The sequence below is a fragment of the Osmerus eperlanus genome, chromosome 16 (genome assembly GCF_963692335.1).
Source record: "Osmerus eperlanus chromosome 16, fOsmEpe2.1, whole genome shotgun sequence".
NCBI lineage: Eukaryota > Metazoa > Chordata > Actinopteri > Osmeriformes > Osmeridae > Osmerus > Osmerus eperlanus.
The window spans coordinates 1,425,758-1,438,635 of record NC_085033.1 but is presented as its reverse complement, the minus strand read 5'-3'; the positions used below and the strand labels follow the sequence as shown (position 1 = coordinate 1,438,635).

At 43.5% G+C, this 12,878-nt stretch overlaps 1 protein-coding gene across 1 annotated transcript; it reads right to left on the bottom strand.

Annotated features, from left to right (window-relative positions):
• Positions 1-5,444: 5,444 nt before the first annotated feature.
• Positions 5,445-10,929, bottom strand: LOC134036476 (histamine H3 receptor-like). Its single transcript, XM_062481457.1, has 3 exons — positions 10,430-10,929; positions 10,036-10,202; positions 5,445-6,561 (listed from the first exon to the last, which is right to left on the bottom strand). Exons 1-3 carry the CDS (start codon positions 10,674-10,676, stop codon positions 5,785-5,787), a joined length of 1,191 nt encoding a protein of 396 aa, XP_062337441.1. The 5' UTR covers positions 10,677-10,929; the 3' UTR covers positions 5,445-5,784.
• Positions 10,930-12,878: the final 1,949 nt, after the last annotated feature.

Here is a 12,878-nt window from a genome sequence, read left to right as displayed (position 1 = left end):
CTCCGCCCTCCCTCCCTCCCGCGACCCTCGTGGCTAATGATGCCCCCTGCCTCCAAAACTGGGAGCGCTGAAGGTGAGTCTCCCCCGCCAGCCATCTTCCACAAACCCAACAAGACAGGCCCCTTAAAGCAGGGAGCTTGTTGAATCGTTGTGTGGTTTTTTCAAGAATGAATTAAACCCTGAGTCATATAAAATATAGACAACGTGAGGTCAACCTGTACGTCTCCAGTAGCATAGTTCAGTACACATTGTTCTTGGGGAAAGTACAGAGGTAGGGAAGGCAAACTACAATAGAGGTATTCTCTGTTTGGTTTTATTTCTGTCTCTGTTTGTTTAGTCTTTAGTGGGGCTGGGATGCGAGGTAATCTCATTGCCTCATGATACCGGTTTGTCATTTGTTTTCCCTCTTTCACTCATTGGTGAACTAGGAAATGCTCCTTAATGGAGTCTCTTGGGAGATGAGGGCCTCATTCCCCTTCTCTCTTTTCTTCCTCTATCTCCTTCCCTCTTTCCCTCTTGCTTTCTTTTTTTGCACCCCCCATTTACATTCCATTCCCTCCCTGCTTAGCTATATCATTGCACCCACCCCCCATCTCCCTTTTTTCCGTCTCACTCACACATTGTATTAGCTGCTCTCTCCCTGTGATTCATTCCCGCTCTGTCTCTCTCTCTCCCTCTTTCTCTCTCGTACTCGCTTTCCCTCCCTCCACTCTTACATGTCTTGTATTGTAAACAGCTCACAAAAGCGTGACAAGGTCTTCTCTCGTGTTTCCCCTGCCTCCCCCTCTGTTCTCTCAGCTATTTGTTATTGTCTCCTCACTATCGCGTGTTTGTCTCTATCACGCTTTGCTTTCTTCTTCTTTTTCCCTCTGTGTCAGAAAAGGAAAAGTTAATTAAATATGGAGCGAGACGGAGCAGCATCTCTTTAAACCATCATGTCATTAAAATGGCATCCCTGGGAGATCTGCTTAAAAGAAGTCGGAGAACAATGTCTTCTCAGTCAGATATTTATGGGCCTGGTTATGTAAACATGCTCCCTTTATTCTCTATGTATATTTCATGTAATTATCACTTTTTGTAGCGCTACTCCCTTGAGAGTAGTAGAGGCAAGCAGTTACAGGGGGAATGTCATTAGAAGAGAGTATTGTTACAGAGCTACTGTGGTACACCCTGGACTGGGGCTACATTCGCCAACTAAGGGGAAAACTTGTATCTATATTTGTATTCATCATGTGAACATCATTAATGTATCTGACATCATTAATGTATCTGAGCCTGTCCATCTATCGGTCCGTGGCTCATTCTCTATTCACTTAGCTCAGCTGTCCATCTCGTCCAAGGCGACGAACTTGCACACTTTGTCTATCTAGTAGCCATCTTGAACCGATCCACTGATGTCTTCCATATATCCATCTGTGTTAGAAGGCTAGAGATCCAGACTGAGCTCGATTCCTGCAACAACAAAGGGCCAGGGCCTGATGTTAGGAGGCCTGGGTGCCAGCTGAAGGAAGCAGCTAATTAAGAGGGCTGGAGAGCCAGCAGGGGGGGTCTTATGAGACAGGGGCACCTGGATTTCAAAGGAGGGGGTTGGGCCTGGGCCCCTGTCACGTCTCCTCAGCCATGTCGTGGAGGGGAGGAGGTGGGCAGCCACACATCCACTCACTCTCTCACTCCAGCTCCCTCCCCCACTCCCAGGTCCATATTATGCACTGAGAGATTATTGCAAGGTCTGATGCAGAGTCATCCCAACTTAAAACGCATAACGACAGACACATTGTGACACGCACACAGTGATCCAGTTGTACACGTGCACACGCATAGACTGATAGATCTGGAGAATGTGGAAAATGGGCGCCTGTTGTTTGGTGGAATCCATTGTGATGAGAGGTGAGTGCGTCAGAATATTTTAACTACATCTGGCTGGGGACTTTCCTGCGGAATCTGCTATGAGAGTCAGCCATTTGTCTTATACTTAACTCACCAATGAGAGAGAGAGAGAGAGAGAGAGAGAGAGAGAGAGAGAGAGAGAGAGAGAGAGAGAGAGAGAGAGAGAGAGAGAGAGAGAGAGAGAGAGAGAGAGAGAGAGAGAGAGAGAGAGAGAGAGAGAGAGAGAGAGAGAGAGAGAGAGTGAGAAAGAGAGAGTGAGAAAGAGATTGCGCTCCACGACTAGTGAACCAGCCATAATACTATCCAATCTGACCTCTCGAATGCAGTAAACCCAAATGAACCGCGGTTTCTAAAGTCGTCTGCAATAACCACTGCAGAATTGCTTTTAATCAACGTCTGAAATGAGGGTGACTTGAAGCGTCGCCCCATGCTGATTAAATGTAATTGTTTAATTGCCAAGTGCTGGGAACCCATCCTAAGAGAATTCCAATGGAATTATTTAATCTCCAGTCAGGAAACACAGTTCCGGAAAAAGCAAAGGAAAAACGGAAGGAAGGAAATGGTAGAATTTTAAGGAGACACAGTGTCGGTGACTGTTTTAAAACTCCCTAGACGGTCTCAAAGGTTCCCCCTTGAGTAAATAAAGGATAGATGAATAAAAAAAAAAAAAATTGTTTAACCTGATTATGACTATAGAAAAGTACAGTTAGTTAAAGTTGGTAAGGTAAACTCACTACAAATTTGAGTTCTATTCCTATTGTGTTTATTGGACTTGAGGAGTTTTAAAACAGAAGTTTCCAGCATTAAGTCATGGTATCCATGGGCTGTAGTGAAACTTCTGAGAGTTTAACTGTTTGGAGTGGTTCTCATGAGGGAGTTATAAAGGCCTCATGCTACCTCTGAACACAACCTTCCCCCTCCACTAATGGGTTCCATAAACCTAAGGGGCACAGGTGCACTCCATTTGGGGTCTCAGCTCTCAGACACACTGCTTGAGGTCACAGACATGCAGACCCTTCATAAACACATACTTGCAGTTGTACACACACACACAGTACAACTCAGTTGTAAACCCACAAACACTCGTGAATGCACTAAATTACACAATCACTCACAAACGCACAGACAAACAGTTAAAATACAAAGGGTTATCCATGTAGATGACAGAGATGTCATAATATCAATCAAACAAGTTTGTGCAGGTAAACGAACACTGAAGATCAAAACGGATACTAGGGCTAGGTAGACTAAGTAGAACTCTTAAAATGTACTGTCCAGGTCTATCGGCAAGCATTGTTAAATCGCTCAACACACTCAAAAGTTGCATTTTCTTGCCAGTATCACAGTTCCTGGCTAATAGATTCCTATCTTGTGCATGTGAGCCACGTTCAGTGCATTGCTGATGGCTGCAGTTCTTATCCTTTCCCTGAGGAAGGGGTGGGGTCCCTCTGGTTACAAGTGTGTCCCCAGTAGAACCTAGCCTGCCTGCCAGGCAGGCGGGCTGGCGGGCAGGAGGGGGCCAGGGGAGTAGAGGCCTGTGTTGTGCCTGCAGCTGCGGCCTTATTCACAGCACCTGACCAGAGACACAGATGTGCACTGGGCCAGTGGCAACATTTTGAGCAATGCAAGTCCCCTCTGGGAGTCCCCTGGGCACCTGCAGACGTCCCCAGTCCCAGTCCACCATGACTGTGTAATTACACTTCTAATAACTCATCACCCAGCGAGAACCCAGGCTAATATATTACATCTAACTCGAACTCATCCATCATAGAAAAGCACTGATTTTTGCCCCTCAGTAATTCTTCCGCACATCAAACCTAACAAGAAAGGTCTCGTCGGGGGGCAAGAACTGCTTGCCACAGCACTGACCCAATTCCACTGCTTTACTTGTTCAGGGGAGTGGGGTGTAACTTAAAAGGTAAACAAAAAACACAATTTTGTAGACCAAAATTAAAGGTTGGGTTGAACGATCTTCCCAAGTTGTTTCAACCTCCATGTTTTACAGAGCAGAGGACTGATACTGAAGTAACCAAACTGGAAACCAGAGCGAAAACAACTTCAGCTTCAAAGTTGTAGGTAGTAAGCTGACAAACATTTTGGTCTTATTGTGCTCCTGTTCACTGAGGTTGGGATGTGACCAGTTCTGTGGACAGTTGCAGGGTGATAATGACTCTAAGAATTAGTGATCCCTAATCTAAATCCCTTGTGTTACCTAATACAGATCAAAGAAATATTTAAGAAGTGCAAGTCTACACTGACCTTAACTCATTGTCAAACTTACTCCACAAATTGAAGCCTGCAACACATATGAAGCTAAACGGTGACATCTTGTGGTCGGGAAGGTGTATAGACATCCAAAGCTCAAGTTTTTTCCCCAAAAAATCACAAATTCTCGGAGCAAGATGAAAGTATGAAATCTAACTTGTCTTTCAGGTAACAGGTTTCATTTATTTTATTTGTTTACATGGTCATATTGTGTCATGCAAACCAACATTTCAAAAAGCATGTGAACAGTGTGACAGTTTCAGCATTGTCAATGTTCCAGCAGTAGAGGGAGGCAGTGACCAACCGGTAGAAACTTCTACTGTGATCCGTCTTGTCACAATGCTGATAGTACTGCATGCACAATGAGTCCATGTTAACGAATCATTTCCCAAAAAAATTCAGGGTTGCAAAGTGCCGTTTGTGCCCCCGCAGTCACTTGATTTACATACTGAGGCTCACATCATTAGAATATATCCCATCTTGAGGATATTGTATCGAATCCCAGACCCATATTGAGCACTTTCCATCAAAATATTGATCTTACTAGGCTACTTTGGCAAGAAAAGCATGCACTTTTGATTGATGGCCCAAAAACCTGTCTATGGAAATAATATTCCTTACAGTAAATAGTAAAAACTACTTTTGGCTAACATGATGAAGTGCCGAGTGAGCACGATGAATACACCACACAGACTTTAACTGTGGACATGGACCACAGGAAACATCAGGACTTTCCTACATCTCAACACAAAACTTTTTTAAAGGGTAATAACTAGTGCTGTCAGTTAAAAGCATTATTAACGGCGTTAACGCAAACCCATTTTAACGGCGTCAATTTTTTTATCGCGAGATTAATGTTCTTTTTGGCCTGGCAAGCTTTGTCGTTTTTTTTCGCATGCTGTTGCAACAACTACTGACGTTTTAAAAACTACAACACCCCACCAGATCTAGATAGACCGGAAACAAAACAACAGGCACGCCGCACACCAGTGTTGCCAGGTCCGCGGTTTTCCCGCGGAATTGGGCTACTTTTGAAGTGTTGCCGTGGGTTGAATTTTTTGTCCGCTGGTTCGGGTAGACCTATTTTGCATGCAAATTACATGAATATCTTTAAATAAAAATCCATATTTTAAATGAAATATTTATACCCAAATCCTACCAAACTGACTCCAGATCAGCACGTACACACATTGACATGGGACAAGCCCTCAAGCACACAGATGTTGCGAATTCTCCGCCCCCTCGTCAAAGCCAGGCGAATGTTGTTTTCAAAAAAAACATTTGCACTAAGCAATCCGATCCACTTTTCCATGTTGATAAGAGCATTAAAATGAGAAAAAAGAATGGGACAAAAAGAAATCAAGTGACATTTAGAATAGATAAAAATGTGCGATTAATTGCGATTAATCGCGAGTTAACTATGACATTAATGCGATTCAATATTTTAATCGTTTGACAGCACTAACACAAACTCCAGAACAGGTAACACTAGTCAGTATGACAACACTACGCTCTGTTCCAACTCCAGACGAGACGGGAGTGAGAAGGTCACGGATGTGTTTAGGAGCTGTTCTTACGGTGTGTTGTTAAAAACAACATGTCTGACCATCTGTCCAGCCAGGCCCCTCAGGATCACTGGATAGACGGCGGGTCAGACGAGGACTGAGTGGAGCGTTTCTTGGGACAGAGGATCTTGCCAAAGGCCCTCCGGAAGCTGCTGTGGCAGAGCGGATACAAGAAGGGGTTAATGGCCGAGTTGAACCACAGAAGCCAGAAGGTGACCTCATACCCGTGTTCCTGGACGCATTGTCCCCGGCAGGCGGCACAGATTATCATCAGCAGGGTGTATGGAGCCCAGCAGACAGCAAACACGCACACAATGATGGCAAGGGACTTGGCGATCTTCTTGTCCCTGGACAGCCGGCTGCACTGGCCCCGCCTGGCCGAGGACATCTCGGGTTTCTTCACCGGGGCCGGGGAGGTCTGGGAGTGGAAGGACCCTGAGCCCCTCTCGCCCGACGCAGAGGGCTTCTTCCCCACCGCCGACTTCCGGGAGAAGAGGGAGGCCAGACGGATGCACTCCCTTGACGCAGAGAGGGCTGGGGGCCGGGCGTGGGCCTCCTCCTTGTTCTGTAGGAGCCTCCTCCGGCGGATGTTGAGGTAGATACTGAGGTTGAAGAAGGTGACTGAGATGAAGGGAGAGAAGAACTCTAGCATGGAGGCGCTCAAGAGGAAGTACCAGGTGTAGTAGAACTCAGCAAAGCACTTCTCAGTTGGCACACAACTGCTGCCAACAACCAGATCCCAGAAGATGATCGCAGGGCCATAGAGGAGGAAGGCCAGCACCCAAACAGCCACCATCTTCACAATGGCTCGGTGAGTCATGCCTTGTTTGGCACGATAAGTCATCTACAGAGAGCATAAAGAGGAGAGATGATTAGAGGGACAGGCTTTTCACTTTGGCTCTTGGGTGTCGAGGGCCTAGACGAGAGGCTGATAAGTGAGTAGGATAAAATGACTTGATACAAGAACCCCACTAGTGTGACTGGAGCAGGGACTGTGAGCTAGAATATGAATTGATGTGCAATGCAAAGAATGCCCAGTTCGGTCAAGACACTCATGTGATTTGATTCTAGCATTTCTTGAAAAACATAAACATGGAAATAGGTTCGACTTTGGCTGAATGGATGTATCTAGGGGAGCACCACTTGCCTTTAGCAGTAGCAAACAACATACATAGATAAATGTATGTAATATTACATTTACATTTAGTCATTTAGCAGACGCTCTCACATTCCCCCCAAGGCAAGTAGGGTGAAGTGCCTTGCCCAAGGACACAACGTCATTTGACATGGCTGGGAATCGAACTGGCGACCTTCAGATTACTAGCCTGGTTCCCTAACCGCTCAGCCACCTGACTCCTAATATATATATATCCTATACTCTACTAATATGAGCCAGAGAGAAAATAGTTAACACCCCCTGATGGATAGTAACATACAGACAACAAGGGAAAGATGGGGATGGTGGAGGGTGGCAGCGGCACAATAATACAACAACCGGGAGAGAGTGTACGCGTATCTGTGCAGCATTATTATCAGCTCACCAGCATATTATCAGACGTGGTCCAATGATCTTGAAGCAGGCTAACACAGGTGTAGTTGATGAGCAGAATGATGCACGCTGCCTGAGTGCCATGCCTGAACTAGGCTTCACTCATTTATTCCAACACTTATTAGTGATTTTTTTAAACATTTTTAATCATTACATTATCTCAATACATAATCATCACACTCATGATTTGTGATAATGCAAATAGCATTTGTTTATTTTTTACATTATTATCAAAAGGATTCATGTCCTATTTAAGTTTATACTGCCCATGTTAAGATGGCAGCTATGAAAAAATGACGCTTGCCTGAAGCAAATGTGAACTGAGTGAACAAATAATTATTATAATATGAAACATTACTTTGAGTGATATAAACTCCAGTGCTCATTTGTTAGAGTAGTGTGTGACAGTACTAGACAGCTGTGCGCGCATCAACAGCACCACCAACATTTATCTGACAAAATAACATGCATGAGTGGTGTAATTGACTGAACATGAGTAGCTTCTACAGAGATGTTTGTTAAAGAAGGTGACTTGTGTCTGTCTGAGTCCTGACTCCAAGAGAAAACCACAATGAAAGGATCCGCAAGTAAACAGTAAGACCTTATTACATATGAACATTTTACAAGTAGCCTTTACTGTGGATACTGTGTTTAAGATAGCAGTCAATCCACAACCAAATTGTATTGCTTCTACATGTTTCTGCATGCATACACAGCTAATTTGGCAAAGCAATGTGTCACTTTTTCAGTCGGTTTCCTTTCCCTGAGAAGGTTAGGTTACATATTATTTCTCCATTACAACCACAAACAGGCGATTTTACTGCGGGTGCAGGGGGTGCAAATGCACCCCCTACTGTTGTTCTATCATGGTTTGTTGTACTCTCATGATAAATGTAACATTTTAAGCATACATTTTTAGCATGTTTTTTGTCAGCAAAAAAAAATACATCTCTACCCTTTGCACCCAGAAAAAAACAGTTTTAAAACCTATGACCACAAATGTCTCCTAACTTTCACAGAAATACTAAAACGTAATGGAGTATGGGAGAATAAATCAATTTGAAGACAAGCTTGTGGTAGTTTGTATGGTCATACAGTATACCACAGGCCTACCTTTAAATGGATTGCATTAGTCACACTGGACCAAATGCATTTCACAAAACACATTAGTGAGGAACTCTTTTGTTTGTTCTTCTAGAATGGTCTGCTATCGATTAAACACAAAGTCACTCAAATACCACCCAGAAGGCTCTTCTCCATTAATGTGGCCGGCCTTCCTGTCAACATTGCGGTCGAGCTGGCAGCTTTACTCCAAACCTCCTCCGTCTCCTGTTTTAATAATACTCCTTCAAACTGAACCCCTCAACCTAGATCATAAAGTTTCTATGCTTTTCAAACAAGATGACATACAGTGGTGATCTCACAGGAGAAAGCTCTCCAATGTATGTCTGTTGAGACGGTAGGCTTATTATAAAAGGAATATGGGTTGACAACAATAAGTTGTATTGAACTTATTGTTCAATACCTTATACCTTGAAACATTAGGTGAGCTGAGCATAAATTACCTGGAATTGTTCCTGATCACTTACAGTAGCCTTGTTAGGAAGATATCTATGGCCTAGTTAAATATCCAAGATTTCATTTGGAAACTAGTAAGTTCCTCAATTACATAACATGTAGCTGTAATGAAAATGCTTTCCAGTGTTATGTCTTGGAGACCTTCTTTCCCTACTCCAAGCACCACTCTCTACACAAACCCTCCATATGTGTATGCCAGGCAACAAGTTGTCCCTGGTCGATCATAACCAGAGCCAACATGTCAATCTCAATCTTCTATGTCCACAGTTGCAGTGGGACACATGCCCTTCCCTGACTGCCCTTTCATTGTTGGAAGGAAAACGCTTTCAGGTAAAAAAAAATCCTTCTTTACTGCCAACAATGTCTCTGTGGTCTGATTGAACACAAAGCATTGTAGGGAGCAGTGCAGACAGAGAAGAATCTCTATGATCAAAGCCAATGTCTTGTGGATTAAAGTGGAGCCTCTCCGATGTCATTTGTATTCATTGCTCTGATGTTAAGTGTTTGCTTGCGAAAACAAACCAGAACACTCTGTCTTTGTCTACCGCACTGAGCCCCACCTCATAAGAGGGCTTGGGGGTGAAAACACATAGAGGATCCGAATTAGTCACCTGGCGTGTTCACAATCTGACACAATCACAATGGACTAAAGAGGCAAGCAGGAAACTGATCGTGCTCCATCTGTGCACCTATGCCAGGCTGAAAGTACAGTTGATGCAGGGGTGTGTCAGTCAACAGTGTGGGGGGGGAACAAGTATTTGGACTTCTGTCATGTCAAGGACAGGAGTCCTAAAGTTGAAATGCGACTTTTACTATCCTGAGGGCTATAATGAGAGTTGGCACTGGGTCTTATCAGGTCAGGAATGATTAACCTGTGCAGATGGGCAGAGCATCAGCCCCACCAAGGACCAGGGACCACCCCTCCCACACACAAAAATACCCCGAACAGACGGCCATTGTTGACAAATGGGTGGCCTTAAGGACGAAGATTATTGATCGCTTCACCTTTGAAATTCAGCCCTCAACTTCGACCTTTTACTTTATGGCTCTTAGGGGCTGGCATTGAAAGAAATAGAGGTCTTTGGAGGAAACAGAGAGATAAGAGGGTACACTCACTACAATACACTGAATTGAGTGAAAGACGACAGGACAACTATGGTTTATCAAATGGAGTAATAGAAGTGCACTCACCGCACAGGTGACAGAGAGGAAGCGATCGTAGCTGATTAAGACGATGTTAAAGACAGAGGCGGTACACAGAAGGTAGTCCATGACCAACCAAAGCTTACACAGACCCCGGCCAAGCATCCAACGGCCTGTCAGGATGTAGGGAATGTACACAGGGATGCAGAATGCACCTGGGAGACCATTAGAGTGGAGGATTAGGATATCAAATAGAATTTGTCAGCAAAATTATCATATGAAATCAATATTCCTCTCTTCATACATATTTGTGTGTGAAAGAGAGAGACAGGGAGATACAGTAGGGAGTGAGAAGCAGAACAGAATATATATTTTTTTTTATACAAGGGAAAAAAGATAGTAAATACAGAAAAAAAGCCAGCTGTAGTTTAAGGATACATACCGACTAGAAAATCTGATATTGCCAGATTGAGAAAGTAGTAGTTGCTCTGCCTTCTCAGAGTCTTATCCACTTTAAAGGCAAATATGACCAACGCGTTCCCCAAAACAATAAGCACCACCAAAGTCACCATCATCACCACCAGGATCACCATGATAGGTGCTGAAAATGAGGTGTCGCTCCTGATCCTTGTGGACTCATTGTCAAAAAAAATGCAGCTTGCATTAGAATCAAACTCATATCTATCCATGATCTTGATTACAGTCTCGAGTGTATCTTCTATTGGAAAATAGTCAACATTGTTGCACCCAAAAAAATCGAAATCTATTCAAATTGTTCGCGCTTTTGCGCTGTTAACAAGCAACAGGTGCGGTATAGATTACATCCAAAAGGCAAATGTTCTCCTTAAACTCACAGGACGATGAATTCGTGTTTTTAAAATGTCTCATTAATCTTGAAATAAACTGTATTTTTTGTTAAGAATATAAAAATGTAAATGCTGACATTCGACTGTCATTTCAGTATTGCGCGTATTAGGACAGGTCAGCACCGAGTCCGGCTCGCTATCTTTTGTGCCTGCAGCATTGATGCTGCTCTCTCTACTCTAGAGGGTGATACAGTGGTTATTATGACACACTGAAAAATTGTCAACCCAAAAACCTTATACAGTTTCTGAGGCAGTTTCTAACAACTAAAAACGATTCTAGCCTACCAAAGCTCTATCCATTTGTTGGATCCGATGTTAGTTTATTTCCTCCAGGAACACAATGACACTTATTGAGGGACCTGTTGCACTTGTTGGTTAGTTGTTACTGATTTGTACTCGCTGTAAATTATATTATTGTTGCTTGCTTTCCTAAAGGTACACTCTTGCACTTTTGAGGTTCATGTTGTTTAATTTGTTTGACTACATGCTCTTATGTTTCTTCCCAGTGGCACTTATTTGCTTTTCACAATGTATGCTTCATGTTTTGGCTACATGTTTTTGGGGCTATCTCGTTGTTTATGATCATTGACCTATGCACTTTAGTAAAGCTCTCTCTTGGAAGTCGCTTTGGATAAAAGCGTCTGCTAAATGAATAAATGTACATCCATAAGCAGCTGCCATGAATGACTACTCTATGATCTCATTGTCTGCCATCTTCATTCACCCATAGAAAGGTCAAATCTCTAGAAGCTATCTGAGCTCTTTACAGTAGCCTACAGGTATGTCTTCCACTGCACAATTGACCGAAATACAAGTATTCGTTTTTTTCTTATCCCTGCTAGCATTAATATAGAGTTCATTTACATCCAGAATGGAAATTGTGTGAAGTGTACTCCTGGTGAGGCGCACACAAGAGAGAGGCTGCTGATGATGTGTGATGGATCAGAGATGAAGTACTGTTATTTGCACACTGAGAACAGTGACAGGTCCCACTGTTTGGAGTAATCTGTGGACCATGGGTCATGTTCATCTGCCGCCGGAGTACAACTTCTTTTTTTAACACAATGCACCATCTGTGCAGAAACAGAGAAAACCTTAGTTAGGTAAATCACTGCAATTACTATTAGAGAAAATAATTATTCGCTGGTCTCCGTGACTTTCACTTCTTCACAGTTATTTCAGAGACCATACTATGTGAGCCCAAGCAAGATAAGCTAGAATGTAAAAACTACCTTTGCCTCTTACCGTCAGTTTTCCTCCATCCACAGAGGATGTTCTAGAGTCTAGACCATTTCGACTGGCGGGGGGGGGGGGGGGGGGGGGGGAGCTGGGGCAAGTTGTACTGTTAGAGGGGCCAGTTACATTAAACATTACTGTTGTCATATTGTTTTCTTCACTGCTTTGCAGACATTAACAGGCAAAAGACGTTTTTACTTATTCAGACTCTACATTTAGGGGGCCACAAGGGGGTCCAAGCTTTGTGTCACAGGGGCACGACCCTCCCCCCCCCCCCGCCTCCTCCCAGAACCGCCCCTGCTCCACAGAAAAAAAGCAGGAATTGTGAAATATCTGTTTGCATAAAGTTGCGCACAGCCGTAAAAACACTCAAGTCTGGAAACCAGGCAAAAAGCTGCAAGTAAATATAAATACGAGAAACAGCGCCCCAAATTATTGTCTGACCTTCCGCTCTTTCTTACAGTGGTTTCACAATAAGCCCAGGAGGAAGTCCCACCTCGCTGAAGGCAATTGGCTGAAACAGGATTGATTGTAATTGGCTGGAAATTTGCAGGCCCCTCCCCCAAAGAATTCTTGACTGGCACTGAGCTGTCTGTGTAGTCAAACTCTAATTACCTTACACAACATGTTTAAAAGGGGACAAAACTTGTATTTTCTACTAAACAAATCTTACCTATTGTACTTAAGGAATGTATAATACGAGTGCAATCATTCACCAGCTTTATTGTATTGTGTTCCTGCTTTATAAACATTTCCCTGAAGCTGCTACTATACAGTGCCTTCTTTTCT

Excerpts from the sequence above, each read along its gene's own strand:
- LOC134036476 (XM_062481457.1), bottom strand. The coding sequence starts at position 10,676 with ATGGATAGATATGAGTTTGATTCTAATGCAAGCTGCATTTTTTTTGAC. Across the intron at positions 10,203-10,429 it reads AATATCAGATTTTCTAGTCG|GTGCATTCTGCATCCCTGTG; the intron begins GTATGTATCCTT and ends ATGGTCTCCCAG. Across the intron at positions 6,562-10,035 it reads TCCTCTCTGTCACCTGTGCG|ATGACTTATCGTGCCAAACA; the intron begins GTGAGTGCACTT and ends TGCTCTCTGTAG.